The 22,072-nt window shown below is 41.7% G+C and overlaps 2 protein-coding genes across 2 annotated transcripts; one reads left to right on the top strand and one right to left on the bottom strand.

Annotated features, from left to right (window-relative positions):
* Positions 1-734: 734 nt before the first annotated feature.
* Positions 735-5,660, top strand: CCDC195 (coiled-coil domain containing 195). The gene is made up of 4 exons (XM_085512860.1): positions 735-1,050; positions 1,890-1,949; positions 2,055-2,139; positions 4,137-5,660. Exons 1-4 carry the CDS (start codon positions 843-845, stop codon positions 4,264-4,266), a joined length of 483 nt encoding a protein of 160 aa, XP_085368986.1. The 5' UTR covers positions 735-842; the 3' UTR covers positions 4,267-5,660.
* A 430-nt stretch (positions 5,661-6,090) lies between these two features.
* Positions 6,091-22,045, bottom strand: LOC107318030 (guanylate cyclase soluble subunit beta-2-like; the record flags this gene model as incomplete). Its single annotated transcript, XM_085513506.1, has 16 exons — positions 6,091-8,824; positions 9,577-9,699; positions 9,786-10,000; positions 10,505-10,659; positions 10,927-11,073; positions 12,574-12,722; positions 13,483-13,803; positions 15,596-15,812; positions 17,401-17,504; positions 18,049-18,148; positions 18,234-18,454; positions 19,683-19,782; positions 20,149-20,309; positions 20,494-20,588; positions 21,466-21,539; positions 21,869-22,045. Coding segments are annotated over 16 exons (2,511 nt in total), but the record flags the coding sequence as incomplete, so codon positions are not given.
* Positions 22,046-22,072: the final 27 nt, after the last annotated feature.

The raw sequence follows: 22,072 nt of genomic DNA, 5'->3' as shown, positions 1-22,072 counted from the left end.
TTGCTGCTGCGATGCCAGTCAGTATGCAACTCATACAGCCTGCAGGGGCAGAGCCAGCCTGCTGCATCCCCCCAACTGCACCCCTCTGCTCAGCTGTTTTTAGTGGAGAGATCTGGATGTGGCTGAAGGTGAGTAAACTTCCCCCTGTTTCAATGTCTCCTGAAGCTTGCTGAAGGAGTTCAGGTGGGAGAAGCTCTGTTGTTTATGTTAAATGACTTTGAGGTATTTCACATATGCCTTGTACCATATTGAATTTCCACCAGGCAGCTGCAGAGCTGTCTGCTCACAGGGAATGTTCTGACTGGTACATGGAGCTCCACCAGTTCCTCCAGCACCCTCAAATCCCAACTCATCCTCACTGTGGCCCTTTGCTCCATGGACAACAGAACAGAGGCATTAGGAGCAGCAGGGTGAGGTTACGGGAGGAACACCATTACTTTGGAGGCTTTGGTGCCTGCTGCCAGTCAAGAAAAAAATAACTGTGGCACAGCAAAGGCCAACTGCTCCCTTGGTGCTGCAGGTGCAGGGTGGCATTCTTGTATCACCAGAGGGATGTGGGCTCCAGGTGGATTCTTCTGCCTTGGTCCCATGAAGTACCCCAGCCCTGCACTGAGTGAAGGCGCAGGGAAGGGCTCTCTGCTGATGGAACAGCACTGGGCTGTCAGTGATTTGTGCCAGCATGTACAGCTTGGCTCTGAAAAGTGACACTTAAGATGAATAAATCATGGGCCCTCTCTTAGCAACCTGATGGCTTCATCCAGCACCGCTGGTGGTGAAAGAAGGGTGCAGGCTCTGCTTTAATAGCAGGGAGAGCTCACTGCCAGCTGGGAGGTCGGGAGGCCATGGAGGGGAACACTCACCTCCTCCAGGTCATCCATGAGTTGCACTCCCAGATCGACAAGTTGGAGAGAGAGAACCAAGCTCTGAGAGAAGAACTGCGAGCCTGCGGGCTGAGTGCTGCTGTGGGAGGCAGCAGTGGGGAGATGGGCAGCCTGCCCTGCCCCACAGAAGGACCTGATGCATTGCCCACAGCCTCCGTGGATCAGACAGGTACTGTGATGTTCGTGTGTGACTCCAGTTGGGCTGTTATGGATCTGCAGGGAGACAGAGGTGAGCCACGGCTGTCTGTCCAGCAGACATGAGCATGTGCTCTGGCCTCCTTCAGTGCCCACACCCAGACCCATGTTAGAGGTGTCTATGACCCTCTATATGGTGCCTGCATCCCTGTGCTGGGCTCAGCGCAGTGCTTTGCTGTTCTTGAAGTGTTCAGCTCAGAGCTCAGTTTGTCTTTACTTAAGCAGAATCTGATTTGGTGCCATGAGATTTCATGGGTATGGGCAACCTCGGTGCTGTTTTGGCTGTTTCTGTCCTCTAAAAAGGACTGACAGCTGTAATTGTGTGGTCACCTCACTTCAGAAAAAGCTGAGAACAATTTCCCAGCGGTAAGAAGTGGGAGAGGTTGCCTACACCATACACCACACCAGACATTGCAGGAAGGCAGTTAATTTTGAATGAGGGTGAGATGAGGTGATAAGCAGGAGGGCTGTCTTTTTCCCACTATTATCAGAGGGGGGAGAAGAATGGAGTATTTCCTCGTTTGTAGCTTGGTTGGCACTCATGGAGAATTTACTGAAGCTGAAGGAGCAAAAATGCTACTTGAAGAGATACTGCTGTCCGGAGGTGGATGTGGTGCCTGCAGGATCAGGCTGGTGTTTGCTGTCTGTACTGTCTGTAGCACCTAGACCACATACAGCATTCAGTAACATCCTCCTGGCATTGCCACGGCTGCTGTCACAGTCTGAGTGCTCTCCAGCAACATTCCCAAGTCAAGGCTCTCATGCTTGTTGGCTGTGTTTGCTCCCAGCTCTGCTCTTCTCTCTGCACTGCAGACACCACCATGACGGTGCGGCGCTACTCCACTGCAGCATCGGCACCCTCAAGGCCTCACCGTGCTGGCAAGCAGTCCCGGAGCAGCAGGCAGCTGGAGGAGCAGAGCAGGGCTGAGCCACACACCTGTTCAACTGCAGCTCAGCATCCCAGCGATGTGGGCAGAGGCCTTGGGAAGAGCCCAGCCAACTGCTTCTCCAGCAGCAGTTCCAGCAAAATGAGGCTGTTCCAGGAGCACGTCCGCAGGTGCAGGTAGGGGCAGGGTGCCTTCACACCTGGTATCACCTGGCCGCGGTTCTCCTTTGGGGTTCAGTTCAGCAGCAGCGACACATTGGGATGTCTGAATGTCTCTGGGCACTGAGCAGACAGGAGATATGTGGGGCGGGATGTCGTGCTCCTCCTGCCAAACCTCCCCAATGGTCTGTGTTAGTGGCTTGTGTTTCCAAGAAATAAAAGGAGCAGGTGAGGGAAGAGGGAAGGTGTTACAATGCTCCCCACACCCCCCTTCCAGGGCTGTGGGGGTTTGCAGGTTAATGGGCAGGTCTGGCAAGCCAAGCTCCAAGAGGGTTTTTAAGCTTGGAACAAAAAGCACAGGGATACAGAGGTACTCTGTGCTGTGCTTCTGGAAGCGTGATAATGTGGTGTGTGGATGCAGATTCACTGCATCGTTTTGCCCCTGTAACTGAAGCATTACAAATTAATGCTTTCAGCCTTGAGAAAAATGTTCTCGGGGCTCTCAATTAAATGGAATGGCTCCTGGACAAGTTGTGAGCACCTCTACTCGCTGGCAAAAAGCTCTCCAACACACAGCAACAATCAAAGGTAAAGGCACTAAGGGTGAGCCTGTGATACACAGCAGCTCTGAGCCCCTCCCAGTGCTGTTACACACAGCACGACTCCCTTCACAAAGCTGCTTTTAGTGCCAGTCATGCTGTGCTCAAAACAGAGACAGCCCAAATGGCCTCCAATTGTGCACTTAAGCAGGAGAAATCCGAGGGCTTGACCACCTACACCTGTTTAGTTGTAAGAACGTTTCAGGGTCAGATGCTTTACAGCATTTTAACACCTAAATTTAGACCCAAGCAGGGAACACATCTCGCTTTCAAAAGCACCCTGACCCTGTAGCGCTGGGTTTCAGCATATGCTTCTCCGGGTTGGGGCAGACTTCTGACTCAATGCACATAAACACTTCAGAGTGTTCTGCCTTGAAGGCACCTCGCCTGGGAGCCTTTGTTTGTGTCAGGATGTGCAGTCAGGGTGCAGGGGGCACTGGCAAATGCCAACGTTTTCTCCTAAAGGGAAAAAGATTTCAGAGCTATCGAGCTAGCAGTGCAGATGTCTTATAACTGATGCTTTGTGCTCTGCAGATGAAAAGCATTGGTTACTTAACAGTAATAGGAATGTTGCTGATTATTTTATTGCTCCCTTTAGAGCTGCCTTGGCAGCACTGGCCAGCACCAAGTCTGGCACATGGTCTCATGTCAGTGCACTGCTGGCTGCTTTAACAGGAGAAATAACTGTGGAATGAACTTCTTTTACTTCACCTTACTAACAGTCCAAGTGACTGGAAATCTTGGTAAGCCTTTAACTTGCAGGGTAACTTGTAACAGTGAGATCAGCAAGCTGATGAAGCATAATTCTTTTACAGGGGTGGCATTTTGCTCTACAACGAATCTTCATGATTTGTTGTTAGTAGCAGGTGTCCCGCATTTTGCTCTTACACTATAACTATATGTGTTCTTCACTAGGAGAGTGGTCAGGCCCTGGAACAGGCTGCCCAGGGAGGTTGTGGATGCCCCGTTCTTGGAGGTGTTCAAGACCAGGTTGGACAGGGCCCTGGGCAACCTGATCTAGTTAAGGTGTATGTTTGGTGGCCTTGCTAGGCAGGGGGGTTGGAACTACATGATCCTTGAAGTCCCTTCCAACCAGGGTCATTCTGTGATTCTGTGAGATACTGAATGTTTTTGCCTTTGGAACTCACTATTGGGATGTATCCCTCTTAGATTTAGATCTAGAGGAGCCAGGTGTGCAGAGAACTGTAAGGCCCAATGGAAAAAAGCAGATGCTTCCAGCAGGCAGCCAGCACCGTGCCTGGCCCCTGGGGAGCGGTGTGAGCTCTATGTCAGCAGGGCAGGAAATTCTGCCCACACGCATCACTGCTGCCTGCATTCCCTTTTGACCTGCTGGGGGGGCTTTTGTCCACATTTTATACATTGCAATCCTCATAATCCTTTCTCGTTTCTCTCCAGGGGTAAAGTAAAGGCTGTTAGTTTCCTGTTACCAACGGATATGTCGTATGCTGAAAATCAAGGTTCTTTCAAAAGCCCGCAAAATCAGGGCACAAAACAGTTAAGTACCATCACTGAAAAGGATATGTGAGCTGGTGAATTTTTAAAGGCCCATTGATTCTCGAGATAAATTGGCCTTAAATGATAGCTATGTGTCAGGTTCCTTATCTGCTAAACGCTTTGGCAGGCTGCCTTCGGAGACTCACTCAGACGGTGTTTCGGGTCACTGCCCTGTTGTTCAGCAAGGAAATGGAAGCCATGACAAAACTGGCTGGAAGTTTGTGTGCTGCAATGGAGTCACATGAGAGCAAAGCTTCTCCACAAAGCAGCTTCTGCTCAACACGTCTCAAGGCGTCCTCATCTCAGCACTGCTTTAAACAGGATGTTAAAGCTGGTTTTGCTATGTTTGTCACAAAAAGCAGAAACCAAGTCAGCTCTTGTGTTTGCTGGTCCTCTTGACAGGTGAGGTATTTGTTGCAAATGGTGAAGAGCTGCTAAAGGACCTGGGAGACTCTTCTGTACTTAAAACTTCAAATTTCACAATACCAATAGAGCGAAGTCAAGGGGATGTTACAGAACCAGTTAACATTACTCTGAACTTCTGCAAGACTTGGCAGTGGCTGCTGATATCCACTTCAGGTCCAACTCTACAGGAGCACAGTGGAGAATAAGTGCTAATCAATATGAAAACATGACTGCAAATCTGTGTCTGAGCTGGTGTCCATCAGAGATAGCCATACACCAAGTCAGAGCAGGAAGGACTCTGAATCTCAGATGTTTTCAGGAATAGCATCTGAACACAGCTCAGCCCAAACATTATTAGCAGACATCCAGCAAACTGGTGCAAAACAAGTGGAAGAAAAAAAATGGCTTGTGAAAAATGAGGTGTGCTTGATAACTTAGGTCTGGTTGTGTGAGTAAGGATAGCGTCCCACGTGGTGTTTGCTTTCACCATAAGCACTTCTATTTTGTAACATGTGGGCTGTACCAATGAGTGAATAGTGCACAAATTGTCAGTCTTACTGTCTACCCCTACAATCTGGAGTCTCTAAAAGTGAAAGTAGAGAGCTGCTAGACAAAGAAACCGCCTTGCCTTTCAGTGATGCTTTATACATGTGTAAAAATATCAGCTCCCTTTTATCACTTTATATATTCAAGAACATTTTTAATACGTTCCCAATGAAATAATCCTTCCAGTTTCACTGCAGTTTCATTTGTGGACTTTATTTTCAGCTTGACTCCACACAGAGCTGCACTGAAATGTTATAGAAGTGTTTTTAATCAAAGACTCCCAACAAATTAGGTTACAGGGTAGGACAGTTTGCTGAACAGCTCTCTTCTGAAAGCATGCACAAGGGAATGCTTTTTAAATGTTTTAATGAAAGCTTAATTGCAAGAAACTAGACATGTGTAAAGTACCTAAATCCAGCTGGTTTCACTTAACAGAGAAAACAACAAGTGTCTTTGAAAACCTGGCCCCCAGACTTCTAAAGGTACCTGAGTGCTTTTGGAAATTCATGCTTGAACACCAGATTTAATGGGGTTTGGGAATCCCTGCAGACAGCTTTCAAAAAATCTCAACTTTTAAATCCTCTCTGCCTCAACTTTCCCAAAGCAGCAACATGGATTCTGTTCTCCTACCCTTCCTGTGTCAGTTCAGTGCAGGTCAGTCACTTTGTGTTAGCACACCTTATCAGCATACGGCAGTGCTAACTGCAGTGGGCTGCTGACTGTGATGCCACAAATATACACATCACTGTGTGTGGTCAAGAAATTAAATGTCCTTTGTGTTTATTGGATGTGTTGTGGTCTTCACTCTTTACATATATATATATCTATTCATAAGGACAGAACAAATTAAAGTGGTAGAAAAGAAGGAAAGGAATCAAACTAACCACTGACAAATGACAATCAGTCCATTAATGGAAACATTTATTTCTGAATGATAGTTCTGCATTACTGACATCTCTAGCGGTACCTACAGATTGAAGATCACAGGACGATGCACAGGCATTTTTAAAAGCAGTTCAAGTTGTTCAGATTTGACCCAGGTCCACATCTCCAGCAGAGAAGCAGAAGACCAGACGGTAGCAGAGGCCACAGAGAAAACACTGAGCACATCAAATGTACTACGGTACAGCATAAAGTATCTTACCATGGTGAGCTTACTGGCAATTAGATGTTCCAATGTTAAGTATTCATAGACTGCTCAGTACAGAAAGGACAGGTTTAAGCAAAGCAAGTGTTAAAATTTGGGCAAAGTAATGCAGACAGGAATTAAGCCATGAATCATTTTTGTCCTCCTCCCTAAACTCTCTAACATATACCACATCCTAGTCACTGATGGCAAGGCTTGTTGGGCGATGGAGTACTTCCAATCAACAATCCTCCCTTCTAAAGAGTAAGTGATATTCAGCCACACAGGTACAGCCTGCAAGAGCAGCTGGGACAGCAAGAGGTTCCCTCCTGCACTAACTGGCAACTGAGAGATGTTTCCTCCTGTGTGACGCTTGTGTATGGGATTACATGGCTTTATATACCCATTGGAAATGCAGAAGATGGAGTCCATCACTGTCTTTTGGTAAATGACAAGTTCTGTTTCATCAGTGTGAAATGTGTCTGTAGGCTGAAGGCAAGAAAATCTTGTCAATGACAGTCAGAAAACTGTACTCTCCCAGACTGGTGCTGCCCAGTTTTATTGCTGAATATGCTAAAGCTTTCAAGGGGGTGCGTTTCTGTTTGCATTTTAGGCAGCATCCAGAATACATTTCTAAGTGAATTTCCAGTCACCCTGACTAACTGTACTTCATTTTAAATCGTAGAGTGGTCACAAAGCACATGAATGGATCTCTTCTGGATGAAAATAAGCCAAGAGATGCACTTCTAAGGTGCTCAAAAAAATAACAGGCATTCCATGTGTGCTACCACAAGAGCAAGCCCTCTGAAATACCCAGTGTGCAGAGAGCAACACTGACAGTTTCACCCTACGCATCCTTCTTTATTGGTCTGCATGCAGCACTTGTTTATAGACAGAGCTGCAGAACACCCAGTCAAGACAGCTACTGTCTGATGGATTTTAAAAGAAAACTAACCAGGTGAAATTTCATCTTGCTGTACTATAGAGAGGAGGCAGTTCCTTTCATCAGCCTTACCTCTCCATCTGGTGTTTAAAAGGCTTTGCTTCTGCCACAGACACAGAGGCAGAAATGTGATGCTCCAGACTGCAGCAGAGGAGTCGCATTATAGACTTCTCCACTGAGTTCTTGCTGGAAGTTCAAACAGGTCTCGTGTTTGTACATTTAACACAATGAATCCACACACAAAAATAATAAATCAGTGTGCAGGGTGCAGCATGTATCAAACTCACCCAAAACACAGTACATTCCATCTATTACAAGCTCCACATATAGGAACAAGAGGATGATTTATGATATGTCAGACTGTCCACAATCTTTTTACCAATTGTATTTTGCTCCTCTATCTTACATCCTTGACAGTCGAGCTCCAATTTTGCTCTACCATTTCTGATCAAATGCAATCTAAGGATGTATCAGAACAGAAGTAACTCAGCAAGGGAGCCTCTGACACCAGGTAAGTGATGCTGACCTGAATACTGTTATTTTCAGTGATGTTAGCAGCATTAATTTCAGCATTGGCATATTCCCTGTGTAGTTCTGAAGCCTCATTTTCTTTTAGCTGAAGTAAGATCATAGAAGATAAACTTGAAGCTTGTTTAGAAGGTCTCAATGTTCACCTCAGTTCATTGGCCTTGAGCAGGTCTTCAGTGTTGTGATGAATTCAGTATCACTTAATTCCACAACTTGTATTTCCTTCTTAAGTTTTCTAGTACAGCATATAAAGCTGATTCAAAGATCAGAGATTGTTGCATGTTTTTTATTGTCATGTGCTACAAAGCAGGTGGTATTGTCTCTTCAGGATGGAAAACATATAAGCTGTATCACATAGAAATCTATTCTGCACTTTTACTGCATAATACTTTTCCTCAGCAAAAGACTCACTAGAGATTAATTGTCATCATAGTTAAAATATAGATCAAGTTCTGCTGACCTTACGTAGGGGGGTTGTTGGCTGCGCTGAAGTCAAGACAGATGGTCACTTCAGGGAATGTTTTACTGCAACTGCTTGATTGAGGATGAACATTTCTAGTTGCATGACTCACCTCTTCCCCTATTGCTGTGTGAGATACCAGCCAGACGTGTTTACATAGAGTTATTCAAAGAAATAGGAGAAGTTGAAAAATGTATCTTCAACGTATCTTGTGGTGGTTTCATTCTCCACTGGGAGTATCATATGACGTGTGCAGATTGTTTAAAAACAACATCACCTTTTGGCTGAAAATTGTGATGAAATGTCTTTTCTGGTTTTTTGGCTTTTTAACAAAATCATGTAGAATTTCATATAGAAAACTGGTCCCAAAACAGGAAAATGCACTAAATAATAATAAAAATGCTCTGGTTAATGTAAAAAGTCAGAAACTTAGAGCAAATTGCAAAAATTGGAGCGAACATTTCTAATCTGTGGCTCTTCAGTACCTGGTTTGACTCTTCCCCTGTTCAGAGGACAAGGAGCGTCATCCGAATGCTGGTTGCCACGGGGACTCCCATAGCTTTTTGAATCATAACTCTTGCCTGAAAAGAAATACTCCTTCAGTGTGAGTTTTTCATGACCATATTGTTTCTATTTGTCATATATTAGATTAATTACTACTTCTAAACAGGTGGGAGGGGAATAAAACATTTCCCAGTAATCAATCAATGGCAATATTCTTAGTGTGCGTGAAACTACTTGTTAAGCAAATAGAATTACAAGATTTGCTGCATTCGTTTAGACTGTTAAAGCAAACAAACCCATCATTCACCCAGTAACAGTTACTTGAGTGGAGACTGAGCTTTGTAGAAAGCTGACATGGCAATAAAACCTTCTAACCCCCACAGGAGACTGTTCTGAGGACTGACAGGCTGTACAGACAATGAGGTCTCTCTCTCTCTCAGACTTGAACTGATCAGGGCTTCCCCATAACTAAAAAAAATAATGGCAGCTTTTCTAGGAAAAATCTGTGTATATGAATAGTTGGGTCTACCCTCAAGTAGAGTTGTCTAAAAGTTATCAGTTCTCTTTACATTATCAGAAGGATGCTGAAATCTGTCAGCTTCTTCCCAGCTAATGCACAACCAGCAGCCCTGGTGGCTCTGAAGGTGAGTTTGTTTGGCCCTAAGCAGTGTGCTGGCTGGTTATCTTACCCTTCATGGATATATTAGCCACGAATTTCTTTCTCCGATAAAGCCATAGACATTCAGAAGAGGGATACAATGAAACTGTAAGAATAAGCCTCAGTTACTTTGTAATTGTTGACTTTTCTAGATGGTAACTAAATAATTACCTGTTAAATCTGCAATTTTTGCTTGATTTCTCCTTTTGAGGCTGTTCTGTGCATCTGTGGGAGCATCCATATACTTCATTGCAATAGCTGTGGTCTGGTCCTTCTCTGTCTGATTTTGAGTAACTGAAAGAAGAACAGAAAAGCATATTTAATGTAATTGCATTAACATTCATTTGTTTAAGGAGAAAAAGATATGTCAAGTTGTCTACCTGTCTGATGAGAGCTCGGCGTTGCCTCAGCCCTGTCTTCTTGAAAGGACTGAGCAGATTCACGGCCAGAATCTAAGTCTTTTATTGGCCTTCCCATAATCTCATTCTCACATGCAGTTTTATTTCTAATGAGGAAGTATGTGTGCATCTTTCCTTTCCCTTTCACTTCTATTTCTCCTCTTTCTGTCATCTCGAAATTTTTGTATTTTAGACATCTAAGATAAGAAAATGACAGAGGAGAATTCAAAATTAGCAAAAAAAGAAAAAAGAAAAAGAAGGAAAAAACCAATAGTGCCTTAGAAAAGCTATTATAATCAAAGCAATCTAATCAGCTTGGTTTGGAAAAAAACAGCACTGCTAAGTTCTGCCAGAGTATTGTACTCAATAAGAGAGGGTTTGAAGCTTTGGTTATGCAGGGTGTCAAATGAAATGATGTGTCTTTCAGCATTTAAATCACGCTATTGGTGCTTTCCAAAAAACCATAATATTTATTTTTTTCATCTTTTACTTCCTAGGATTGAGATTTTCAAACCTCTACATACAAGGACAACTGAAATGATCGAAACTAAATTCTTTGCGAGCACTGAGTTTTCTTTACAAGTAAGTCACATAAATCAGTGACAAAAGGCAGAGTCATCTATGTCTGAAAGCTGCATCTGCTCAGGACAGTGGTTTTAGCACAGCTTTTAATAGGAGAAGTTTTCATCAGAACTACTCACTGATAGGCACTGGAGCTTAGATGAATTTTGCTTGGGACACCATGACTCTCCATGCGGGAAGCTATATTCACTGTGTCTCCAAACAAGCAATAGCGAGGCATCTTTTCTCCAACAACTCCAGCCAAGACAGGACCTGTATGGATCCCAACTCTAATCTTTACAAAGACATAAAACACCCCCCAAAAATGTCACTTGTTATTTACGACCTTTCTTGATGCTACTGAGTCACTTAAAAGTCCATCTTAATACAACACTGGGTGCCAGTAAAATACCAAATATCCACAGGGAAAGGTTTTTGCTGAAAAAAGGCACCCATGTGACCAAAGTCACAGAGAAATTAAAATAAGCTCTTTGATGTCCCACTGTAATATATTAACCAGAAGCTCAACCCAAGAATCAGTATCTATGTGTTAACCACTTACTTGGATTGGATTTCCAGAAACTGGGTTCTGTACTCCTTTAGCTGCTATTATAATCCCCAAGGCAAAGTTAGCAACTCGCTCAGCGTGAGTGGATACAGGCACAGGGACTCCACCTACTACCATATAGGCATCTCCAATTGTCTCCACCTTTAATTGAGAAGGACAAGTATATGAGTATTGCCTATAATTCTCCTTCAGGTTAGTGCTTTGCTGTTTGAGGCCCTCCTTACCTGCACCAACTCCCTCTTCTTTCCAAAAAATGCTTCCAATCACATACTCTAGCACGTGTGAATTTACCATCAGCAAATAAGAGATCACCTTAAATTAGATTAACTGTATTCCTTACTAATGAGCATCTTTGGGTTTGGTCACTAACGTAATGACTTAAAACAGTTCAGTAGCTCACTCCTGAAAAACACATTCCTGTACATATTTTCTATCAGAATATCCAAACCACAGTAATACCAGTAATTTCTCTAACGAGTTGAAAATAACTTTAAGAGGCTACTAATGCAAATAGATACCCTAATTATCTTCAGGCTGTGGCAGGTGATTTAATTTAACAAGATTAATTCATAACTTCAGACATTTATAAGCATGAGCCAAGTTTCACAGATCAATTTCAGTATTTCATTTCTTTCACAGATCCCTGAAATAGTCATCTTGTCCTCCTTCCCTGTGCTTTAGCTACCTCCTTTAATATTAATGGGAGTTGCATACAGGCATCAAAAGAAGATTATTATAGCGACAGATAATTTACTCAAGATGTATGATTTAGATAGAACATGGTGCTAATCCATCTTAAAATCTGAAGGCCAGATTCGGGCTGCTTCAATTATTGAAAAGAGTTTCCTTGCCAAGGCAGAAATCCTTCTGATTTCCCAGTTCAAATTTATTGCAAGATGAACTGCTTGTCTTGCCCCAGTAAGGAAAGAATGAGGTTTGGATTTCACTCTTTGCTATTTCTGCTTTCTTAAATATTTAATGTGCTAGGGGCAGACAAAATTAGGACCAGCTCTTCAGCTGTTATGATCTAGGTAGCTCTGGAGTTGCTAACAGTGCTATGCTATGCAGGGCTTTCATCCTTCCTTCACAGTTTGAAGACAATATGTACATTACAGTTCAGAAATAATCAATGCTCTCTGAGGTCAAGAGGAGATACATGCCATTGCCTAAGATCTCCATGAATCAAAATCAAAGCCTAGCTTTTGACTGAGTGTTGTCTGTATAGTTATCTCCACCAAAGGAGACATTTAATAACACACTGACATGTTTCACAATGTGTTGGAATAAAGGGACTAGGAAAATCATTCAGACTGGCCCATAAACTAGGATATCATAGTATCTCGGATGGGTGTTTGACAGAGAAGAGAAAGAGATGCATTAAAACAGCAATTCTGGTATTAGTATCTTGAAGAGACTCCAGCCAATGACAGAAATTACTCTCCTGCTCAAAATTTTCAACGTACTTAATTACATCTTTATGTGTTGTTGATTTTTTGTTTGTTTCTCTGTACAGCCATTATAAATATGCACTGTTTTATGGTTTCTGGGAAATGTAAAGAACAGTTAAGTGCATTTAAAAACAAACAAACAAACAGCCTGATTCCAGACTATTTCTATAATCGTTATCAACCAACAACATACCTTGTATACATCATGCACTGTGGTCAGTCTATCAAACTGCAGGTACATTGAATTTAGCATGAGAACTATCTGAATAGGCTCACACTGGGCACAAATGTTGGTAAAGGTCACAACATCACTGAATAATATGGTGCACTCCTTGAATTCTCCTGCAAGCAGAAAAAAAAAAAAAACAGTTGTAAATAATAGTAATGGCTGGATAACCATGACATCTGTTTGAGAGCTGTCTGCAAGGATTTCTTTCTAGTTGTTGTTTTAGGACATGATTTTTCACTTGTAATGCTCATACATGTGTCCAGATATGAAAGATGTTGATATAAGAATATTTCAAATATAAGAACTATAGCACATCATTTCAAACAGTTCAGACATCTGAATATGTTCCTATGCTCATCCGTATTCAGGAAATACAACGCTCCTCACCCCTGATTTTATATATGTGTGTGCTTTAAGGGAATATAATATTCTTAGTTGCCATTCTTAAGAGAATTAGGTATCATAATAACTCCAGGTTTATAAATAGCACAGAGAAGCTAGGAAAAATTTCTAAGAAAGACTAAGTTCTGTATTTCTTCTTTGAGTCCTCATTTCCCTGTATTCTCATTTTAAAAACAAATCCCACTTTACTGTTGAAACAGATTTTCTCCCTGAATGGGCAGCTGCTACCACCTTTCATTTCGTAGGAAACAATTCTGGCAAATAGCTTCCAAAGCTATGTTTGAAATAAAATAATCTAATCTTCCTTATCAGTAAAATGAAGGGTCTGTGGTTCTCCTATTTATTTAGTGTCATTAAGTAGCAAATCTACTTTACAGCAATGACAGTGTGGCTATGCTAGTTCCCAGTCTTTCTATCACTATCATGCCTGGTGCATGATTTATGCTTTACAAATGAACACTGTTCATTCACCTGCCTCAACTCGCTTCCCCTCCTTCAGCTGGTTCGCTACATGCTGAGGAAGCATGGCGTAGAGCAGAGCTTCAGTCTTTTTCTTCTCTTCTTCCAGGTGCTTTGACAGTACCCGCAGTTCTTCCTTCTTCCTCTCCAGCTGGTTAGAGAGCTCCATCTCTGCCAGTCGCTGCTGATTGAGAAGAATCAAATCCCTGGTCACGTCATGAGGTGCAATGTCTGCAATATGCATCTGTCGCTCCTCCAGCTCATGTAAAGTGCGAAGTAAAGGTGAGCAGAGATAGAGCATGCACTGCAGAGACTCCATCCAGATCATCTGGCCTGTTTAAAACAAGTGCTGATAAGAGCGTTCATCACTCTGCAATTCCGTGTAAGGTTCAGTGCTACGGATGTGATTTCTAGGGAATGATTTCTAAGGAAGGCAGCTTTCTGTACAGTCTGTGGTGACACAGCAATGGTTTCCTAGAACTGGGTGGGTTGGTTTGGAAGAAGTGCACTAGGTAAATAAAAAGATCTCAGGACCCAGACAGCAGTCACTCATTCATTGCAAATGCAAGTCAGAGCCTAACCATGTTTTGGGTTCCTGCTCTTAAATAGGAGCCACAGTGCTCACAACATCTCTTCTGAAACTGAGATCCAAAGCAATTTAAGTGAAAGATTTACATTTCACAGTGGGTAGATTGTGCTCCCAGTAAAGAAAACGGAGTTTCTCTTCTAGAAGCTGGAGCTTTAAGTCACATGCTCACATAAATAAACAGGTACAAATATGTCTGAAAGGTAGAAGAGATTTTTAGTGGATGGCCGGGTTTTTGCTTGCGGGGTTGAGATTTGGTTATGGGTTTGTTGTGTTGTTGTTTTGTGTTTTATTTTACAAAAGCCTAACAGAAGAATAGGAATTAACATTTTACCCATGGCCAAAGTTCCCTTTTTGTTGACACTTTTTTTCAGGGTCTCCCTCAACTCTTAATTTTTTTCTGAATCTCATGATTTGGCACTCATCATATAGAGGTGAAAGGAGACAAGGGAAAATTAGGTCATATTCTATAGTTCAAAGGAGTAAAACTGAGGTCACAGAATACTTGAGACAACTGTCATTTCAGTTAATTACAAGGAGCAGAGAATTATTCTATGCTTATTCCCTCATTCTTCTCAGTAAAAATAGAGCAAATTAAATTTCTTTTACTACAGTTTCAACCCGTAAACTACTCTATAATGTAATAGAGGGAAAAAAAAAAGACAAATCAATCTGCAAATGTGAATAATACAAAAAGCACCATTAACTAATTTATTTTTATCCATATTTGAAACCCAGCCAGTGAACCAAATAATTCCCTTCAAAGGTATGAAGTAAATCTGAATAATGCATTCACATTTTAGGGATCAGAATGTGTGGAGTCATAGGGGAAGATGCTTCTCTTCTTCCAGATGTAGAAACTGTACCAGGAATATGTTGTTAAGCTCTTCCTTCTTCCCCTGCCCCTTTTCTCCCCTTCACCTGACAGAACTGGAACTGCACACTGACAGCAGAGATGTGTTTTGCTATGTATTACTGGAATTCTCACTCAGGGTTTTAATTGTTTTATTCATGTGACAGAGATGTAATCCAAGATCTGTGCACTGGTATTGCCTGTGCTGGGCTCAGAATGTTTTCCCAAGTACAAAGTAATTTGTTCATCAAAGAAAATTCTTAGCAATGCGAAGTGATTGTATTTCAGGTGGATATGCTGATTGTCAGGGCTATGGGGAGGTGAGACCTAGGCAGTTTTACACAGCTTACTGCACCTCCACGTTGCACCTGACAGCACCAAGAGTAGAAGCTGACTCTGTGTCTTTTCCATGTTCCACAGGTCCCAAGACTTTCCAAGCCTTTCAAATGGGAACACTACTAAGCAAAAGCCTCCAAAATCTCATGAAGTAATATTAGAGTTTGTCTATGAGCATTTCAAAGTAATATTTGTGTAAAGAGAATGATCTAATCCTCCCCTCGCAGCAAAAAAGGCTACCTTCACATAAAATTTATGTGAAGCCAGAAGTCCCAGAAAGACATTAGTTTAACTCCAGCATTATTTTTCATTTCATATGAACATTTATGCTTCTGAAAACAGTGAAGTACCTCTCAGCTCCAGCATTGGCCGCTGTTTCCATGACTCTGGCATCATTTCTCTCTTGGTCTGGAAAACGAATTGGCTGTTGATAAACTTCTGAATGCTAGAGATAGTGAAGGGTACTTCTGGGTGAACGATACTGAAATAGTGATCCAGGCAGATGCCCATGGTCTGAAGGCCAGGTACAATCTTTTGAATGCTCACCCCAGCTTGCTTCACTCTGAGCTTAAATAGAGAATACAGACAATGTGTTACAATGCATATCCTGTTTGGTGTCAGGCCAAGCTACAGCTGATCACTGTTTACACACATACACACACTCAGCCTTGTAATGCTATGTGGATTATTTCTTAGCAAAGTTTCTATCTCATTAGCCAAACTCTTATTATTCAGTATAAAACTATCTTATTGCTACAAAACTCTGAATTAGTTTTCTTCAAAGCAAGACCAAGGCCCCAGAAAGGAACATTATTATCCAAATGCTGCTCAGTATCAGTTTTTAAAAAGAAAAAAATCATATGTGCTCTTATTTTGAATGTACTTGTGTTTACCTAATGTGATCCTGCTGATTCCAGCACATTTAACCATACCACTGGGGGAAGAAAATGCATTGTTTCATGGCAACATTTTGCAAGGTAATAACACACAAGGTAATTTTCAGTATACTTGCTGGTTTTGTAGAGAAATAAGCCTTTTGCTTTTACTCTTTTCCCCTTTTCATCCTTGCTCTCCTCTGTAAGGATTATTGATGTCACAGTAACAGGAGAAACAGGAATTAGAATTTTTTAGAAGTAGTTTATTACTTGTGCTGTGCCTGCAGAATCCTTAGGGGAAAGAAAGCAGAGAAAGGAGATGACAACTTCTTTACCCAGCTACCAAGAGCAGTAGCAGTTCATCAGGATGAGTGGGGGACAGGAGGCATGTGCTCCCAGACCCAGCTTTCTCCAGCTCCATAGCAGCTACAGGAAGCCCTAATTTCTCATGGCTCTTACAAGCATCTAAGTTTGTATGAAATTGCTCAAGGGGGATGTTTCTAATAGCTCTTTTTAAAATCTAAAACTAAACTTGTATACTTCATATATGTTGTATATGTAGCTACAGGCACCATATAATATACATATATATATATATGAAGAGAAATCATCTCAGCTTTGTATGTAGCTACAAGAGAAAAACAGAGATACCGGCATTCTAAATGGAAAATAATTGTGACACAAAAGGTCCTGACAACTTTTGGTTTTCTAAAGGATGCCATTGCTTATCTTCTTTTAAGCGTTACTGTGTAAAGGTTTGGTCATTCCCTTTTAGCCTGATGATTATATATGAGCTTTTAGCTCCAGCAGAAATGTCCACTCTGCCATCACTCCTTGCCATCAGGGATACTCTAACCCAGCTATCAACAATGGCTGCAGGAGTTGCCCTTATTCCACACCAGGAATCCTTATTCCACATCAGGAAGGAATGTCTCAAAAGGTTAAAAGATAAACTTTGGCTAATGTAGACAGTGTTCTCTATCAGTATGATGCCAGAATGTGTTCCTGAGTGGCTGCATTCAGCTATCTTCTGCAGTCCTATTCTCAGATTCTCCTGTCTTTGCTCCTCTGTTAAGCTAATTTCTCCACAAAACTGGGAGCAAGGTGTATTTATTGTACCTTGCTGTGTGCCCGGGCTATTTGGAAACTGTCCAGAGTAGCCCCTGCAAAGGGAAAGGCAATTTCCCTGCTCTAGAGAATACATACATACACATATATATAGCAGAAAATAACAATATGTTTTAGGTAGATTAAATGTCCTCACTATATTGTCTTCCTACCTCTTTGTCAAAAACCATATGAAAAGGAAGCCCATTGCAAAATGTTTTTGTGTCAATCCAGAGAGTCTTGGGATAAACAGGGTCAAACCCTCTCAGGAGTTTACCTGTGGCAAGATAAGCATATAGTTTTCAGTTACATTGTACCTCATAATACCAGTCAGCATTACATTCTGTAAGACAGGACTCTACATTATAACAAGATGGCCAGGTTTAAAACTTAACCATACAAAAAGCACAGAGCAGTTTACTACAGTTGGAAGAAATAGCTGTAACTAGGTTAAAAAAGCATCGTCATAAGTTCATCAGCTTAGACACTGTGACATGACAGGGAAGTATCAGACATTCAACAGAATGGCATTATATAGAACACTTTTCAGAAGACTTTATGAGACAAAAGTGACAGGTCATATTCCATTTAAGTATCTGTCATTAGTATTAATGCTTATTAACTGCAATTCTTTTTCTTTTTTCTTTGATTGCCAGTGTCTGACTGAAAGCAGCTTAACCAGAAATATTTTGAAAAGAAGAAGAGGAAACACAAATGGTAACTTCAGCATGGATGGGTGGGTGGACACAGCAAGGAGGCATACTGACTTTCTCACTGAAAAGACTCATAGAGGATGACAAGCTCGCTCTGAATGTTCTTACCTCTTCCTAATGTGATTATTCCTCTTATTGTTTTCCAGTGACTTTTCTTGACAGGACAAACCGAGCCTCCTCTAATAGTATTCTCTGATTTCTCAAGATCCTGTTGAAATAAATCCAAAGGGATTTCAAGGGTGTTTTATTTTCATAATATTTTATTGATGCAATGATAATGAATCTTAAAATACCTTATTGTTCAATTGAGGATCAGTTTGTTTTTCAGAGTCAGCATGACATTGAGGTGAGCAGGAAAATTTCTTTCTCTCTTTATATGAAAGCACAGGGTTTTGAGTGACAAGAAAAACAATATGTTCCTTTTTCCCAGTTCTTTCTTCTTCTTCCATTTGATTGACTATTTCCATTGAAATCTCAATGTTAAAAAAATCCTGGGCTGCTGCACCAATGATTCCTGAAAGCAAAACAAAAAACACAACATTGCCAATAACAGAATCTTTCCATTTCCCTTTCAGAGACCTCATAATGATATTTCACTGTTTCAGGAATTACTTCTCCAAGTGAGACAGAAAGAAGAAAGAGACCTGTGGTTACCAATGTTGTTCGTACTAACAGCATCTTATTAGGATGAGATTATGTACATATGAGGTATTTCTTAAGGTTACAGTTTGGGTTTTTTGTTTATTTGTTTGCTTAGTCTGATGACAAATGCTTATTTTCACTAGAAAAAGCTCAGCAGAATACCCAAATAATGTGACCAAATATCATACATAGCAAAAATATCAATTCCCAAAACCCCAGAACTGCACAAGCTCTGAAGAGATTCTGTTAAAACAATCTCCTTCAATAGAATATGAAATAGAATCTGCAGAATATTATAGACTAGTGCAGAATATTTTCATTTGAAATAAGTCTTCCATGAAGATGCAGTATCTGTCTTCTCATTTCTACTTAGCTACTAAGTGAAATACTGGACAACGGCATGAAAAGCTGTGTCTGAAATTTCAAGTAACTCTGCATTTCAGTAGGAATATGAAATGAATTTTGATATGGAGCTTGAGGGAAGAGGAGGTAAATGATAAAAACATTTCATTTAGAAACATCTGGGAAATAAATGAATACGATTCTCTCTTAATACTTGTAGATGTTTACCCCTTGCATAAGAACAATTGTGGAGATTCCCAAAGTTAAAAGATCTTAACTCCTACCAATGCTAGAATAAGATTCAGTTTTGAGCAGGGTCCAACAGCAGTTTTACACAATTGCATGTACTGCGGAGGTACATATGTAAGGATTATACATATGCTCTCAAACAATCACCTGTTACTCACTGTAACTTTAGGTGTATGAATTACTGAGAATCAGTTAACATCAATATATACATGAAATTCATTTTTCCTTCCACTGAAGGAAAAGTCTACTGGAATTCTATAGCAGGAACAGACACTTAAGGACAGGGTTGGCATGCTGCAAATCTTGTACAAGCCACTGGTAGCTACGGGTGATTAGGCAGGCAGGGAAATACAGAGGTCTGTTGTCTGATTATAAACCTTACCAGGTTTGAATCTCTTGGCCAGTCTTCATCTGAGAAACAGATTCTGAAACCTGAGAAAAGTATATCTGCAAATATATGATTAGTTCGTATGTATACTGCATACCAATTGATCTGTGCTCTCTATTACCTGGCACAATATGGTACAGACCTCTTCTATCTGAATAGTAATGTAAGTGCATTGACCCATCTTCATTCTTTTCTACTCTGAAAGATGGTGCATTCATCTCCTGAGGAGACAAATAAAAACAAGTTTCAGTATCCTTCTTTGATAAGGCATATGGTAAATTCCAATTGTATAAAGGCCTTAACAAGATGAACAGTAATATAAATAACCTAAAATATCGAAAATGAAATACGCTCAACTGTGAAGGGCGATCTCCTGTGCAGTAGAATCAATATGCTAAATTGTACCTAATTTTGAGAATACTTTAAGAAACTTGTCCTAACATTTTGAATCAATGAGTTTCAGAGCATAGAGAGGCTGTTATGGCCTATTTCTCCCTTAATCATCCATACCTACAACATGCTGTTCCTTGGGCTGCGAACTGTCAGAGTCCACCCATACTCACTCAGTAATTACTACTTGAACTTGCCTGGTAAGAGAGGGACAGGTAGCTGTGTAATGCATCCAGGTTCTCTATGAACTCATACAAATTTCCACCCAGCGTTCTCAGCATGTGATCATAGCCTGAACGTTTACAAAACTCGAAGAAATACTCTCCAAACTCTTTCAGAACCATATCAGCAGGAACACCTGGCAAGATAAACTTAATAAATACAAAAGGCTTGGAAATTCAGGTAGTGCTGTCAGATGGATTAAGAGTGCATGAGGAATGTTTGCAACATAGGAAAGGCATTCTGAAGAGGAGACCAAAATCTGGGGTGTAGTCTCAGGTGTGAATCTGGAGTGTTTATTTTTGAGGCATGGTGACACTTACCTAATATTTTGCAGGCTTTGTCAACAAGTTGCATTGTGATCTCATCTTTGTAAACTCCAAAAGTCAAGAAACTATCCTGAACTCCAGCCTGGAGTCTACAACAGAAAAGACAACATCCTTCTCTCAGTGGTGTTGTAAGTATTGACACACTTGGGTGACCAAATTAGCATTCATTAAACAATGCTTATTTCACTGACTCCTTACACTCCTTCACACCTTATACTGAAACACACTACTTTCAGTACTGGTTTAAGAGTGTGTCTGCCCCCACGCTTCTGCTAATTCACATTAATGCTTTATGACGTTCTTTCAAGGATTAGGGCACCATACAATCACAGGATATCCCGAGTTGGAAGGGACCTATAAAGGATCATTGAATCCAACCCGTAATGTGGAGGTACTGGAGCAATCAGTGTGTCAGCTTGTCTCATGCTCTACTTGCTTGTTGCTTCAAAGGGCCACATTATCAAGCTCTTGGGCCTCCACACTCTTGACCAAAAAGCTGCTGAGTTTTTATACAGGCTTCGGTGGCTATTTTATTTGAATATCTAAGTATCATTTGTATGTCTTTAGCTCTCAGAAAATGCTAGAATGCTCATGCAGTAATGACGAAAGCAAAAAAAAAAAAAAAAAAAAGACTACATATTTAGTTGTTTTCCAGAAGCCACTGGAATGAAACGGATTTCTTATTGAGAATGACAGCTCTTCAGTGTAATTACTTTCAGATTTTTGTCACAGTGACTCTATCACACAATTGTCCATAAGACAAAATGTCATGCTTAATTATATAGTGTAACAAATTAATCTGAACAAATTAACACCAGAACTCTTGCTTTAGCCCTGTTATCTTCCTCTAATAATTATTTCTATTATTATAAGCTGCCATTTACCAGTAAGGAATTAGAATCTTCTGCTAAATTTGTGAACATTTGCTTTCGATACATTGCACTGCATTTATTGCAAACACCTTACCTTAATTTTTCCCATATTTCTTCACCATACTTCTCAACCACCAAAGACTTCAGGCATGTATTTATAAATCCATACTGCAAAAGCAAATAGGAACACGGAAAAAAACAGACTGATTTTCCAACTGCAGCCCAAACGCACCCTCCCACTGCATCTCGGTCTCCAAATAACGTTTGACAGGCATTTCATAGCTCAGAAAAAGCATAACCGTTATCTAAGCCTCCTACAAGCGTGAAGCAGAACGGAGCGGACGTATCGCACGCTATTCCGCAGATATCGCCCGGCAGCCCGCAAGCAGAACGGACTGACCGCCCAACGACCCCCAGAGCCGTACAGTGCCGGTACAGCCGCTGTTCCTGCCGGCCGCCCCGACCCCCTCCCCGCTGCCGTCCCCGGGCCCGCTCACCATCGTGCCGGTGCCGGGAACCGAGGCACCGCCGCCCGCCGCCGCGGTCCCAGCGCCGCCGCCGGGGGCCGCCTCCCCTCCCGGCGCCGCCGGCCCCCGGTGTGACCTGGGGGCGGTGGCACGGCGAGGCCCTGCCCCGCTGCTTGAGGCGGCGAGCCGGGCCCGAGGATGGAAGGTTTAGGGGAGGGTGCTTGGTGGAGGGGT

This window comes from Coturnix japonica, chromosome 12 (genome assembly GCF_054131305.1).
Source record: "Coturnix japonica strain WE chromosome 12, WE-NBRP24, whole genome shotgun sequence".
In the NCBI taxonomy this organism is placed as follows: Eukaryota; Metazoa; Chordata; class Aves; order Galliformes; family Phasianidae; genus Coturnix; species Coturnix japonica.
This window is presented reverse-complemented; position numbering and strand designations above follow the sequence as displayed.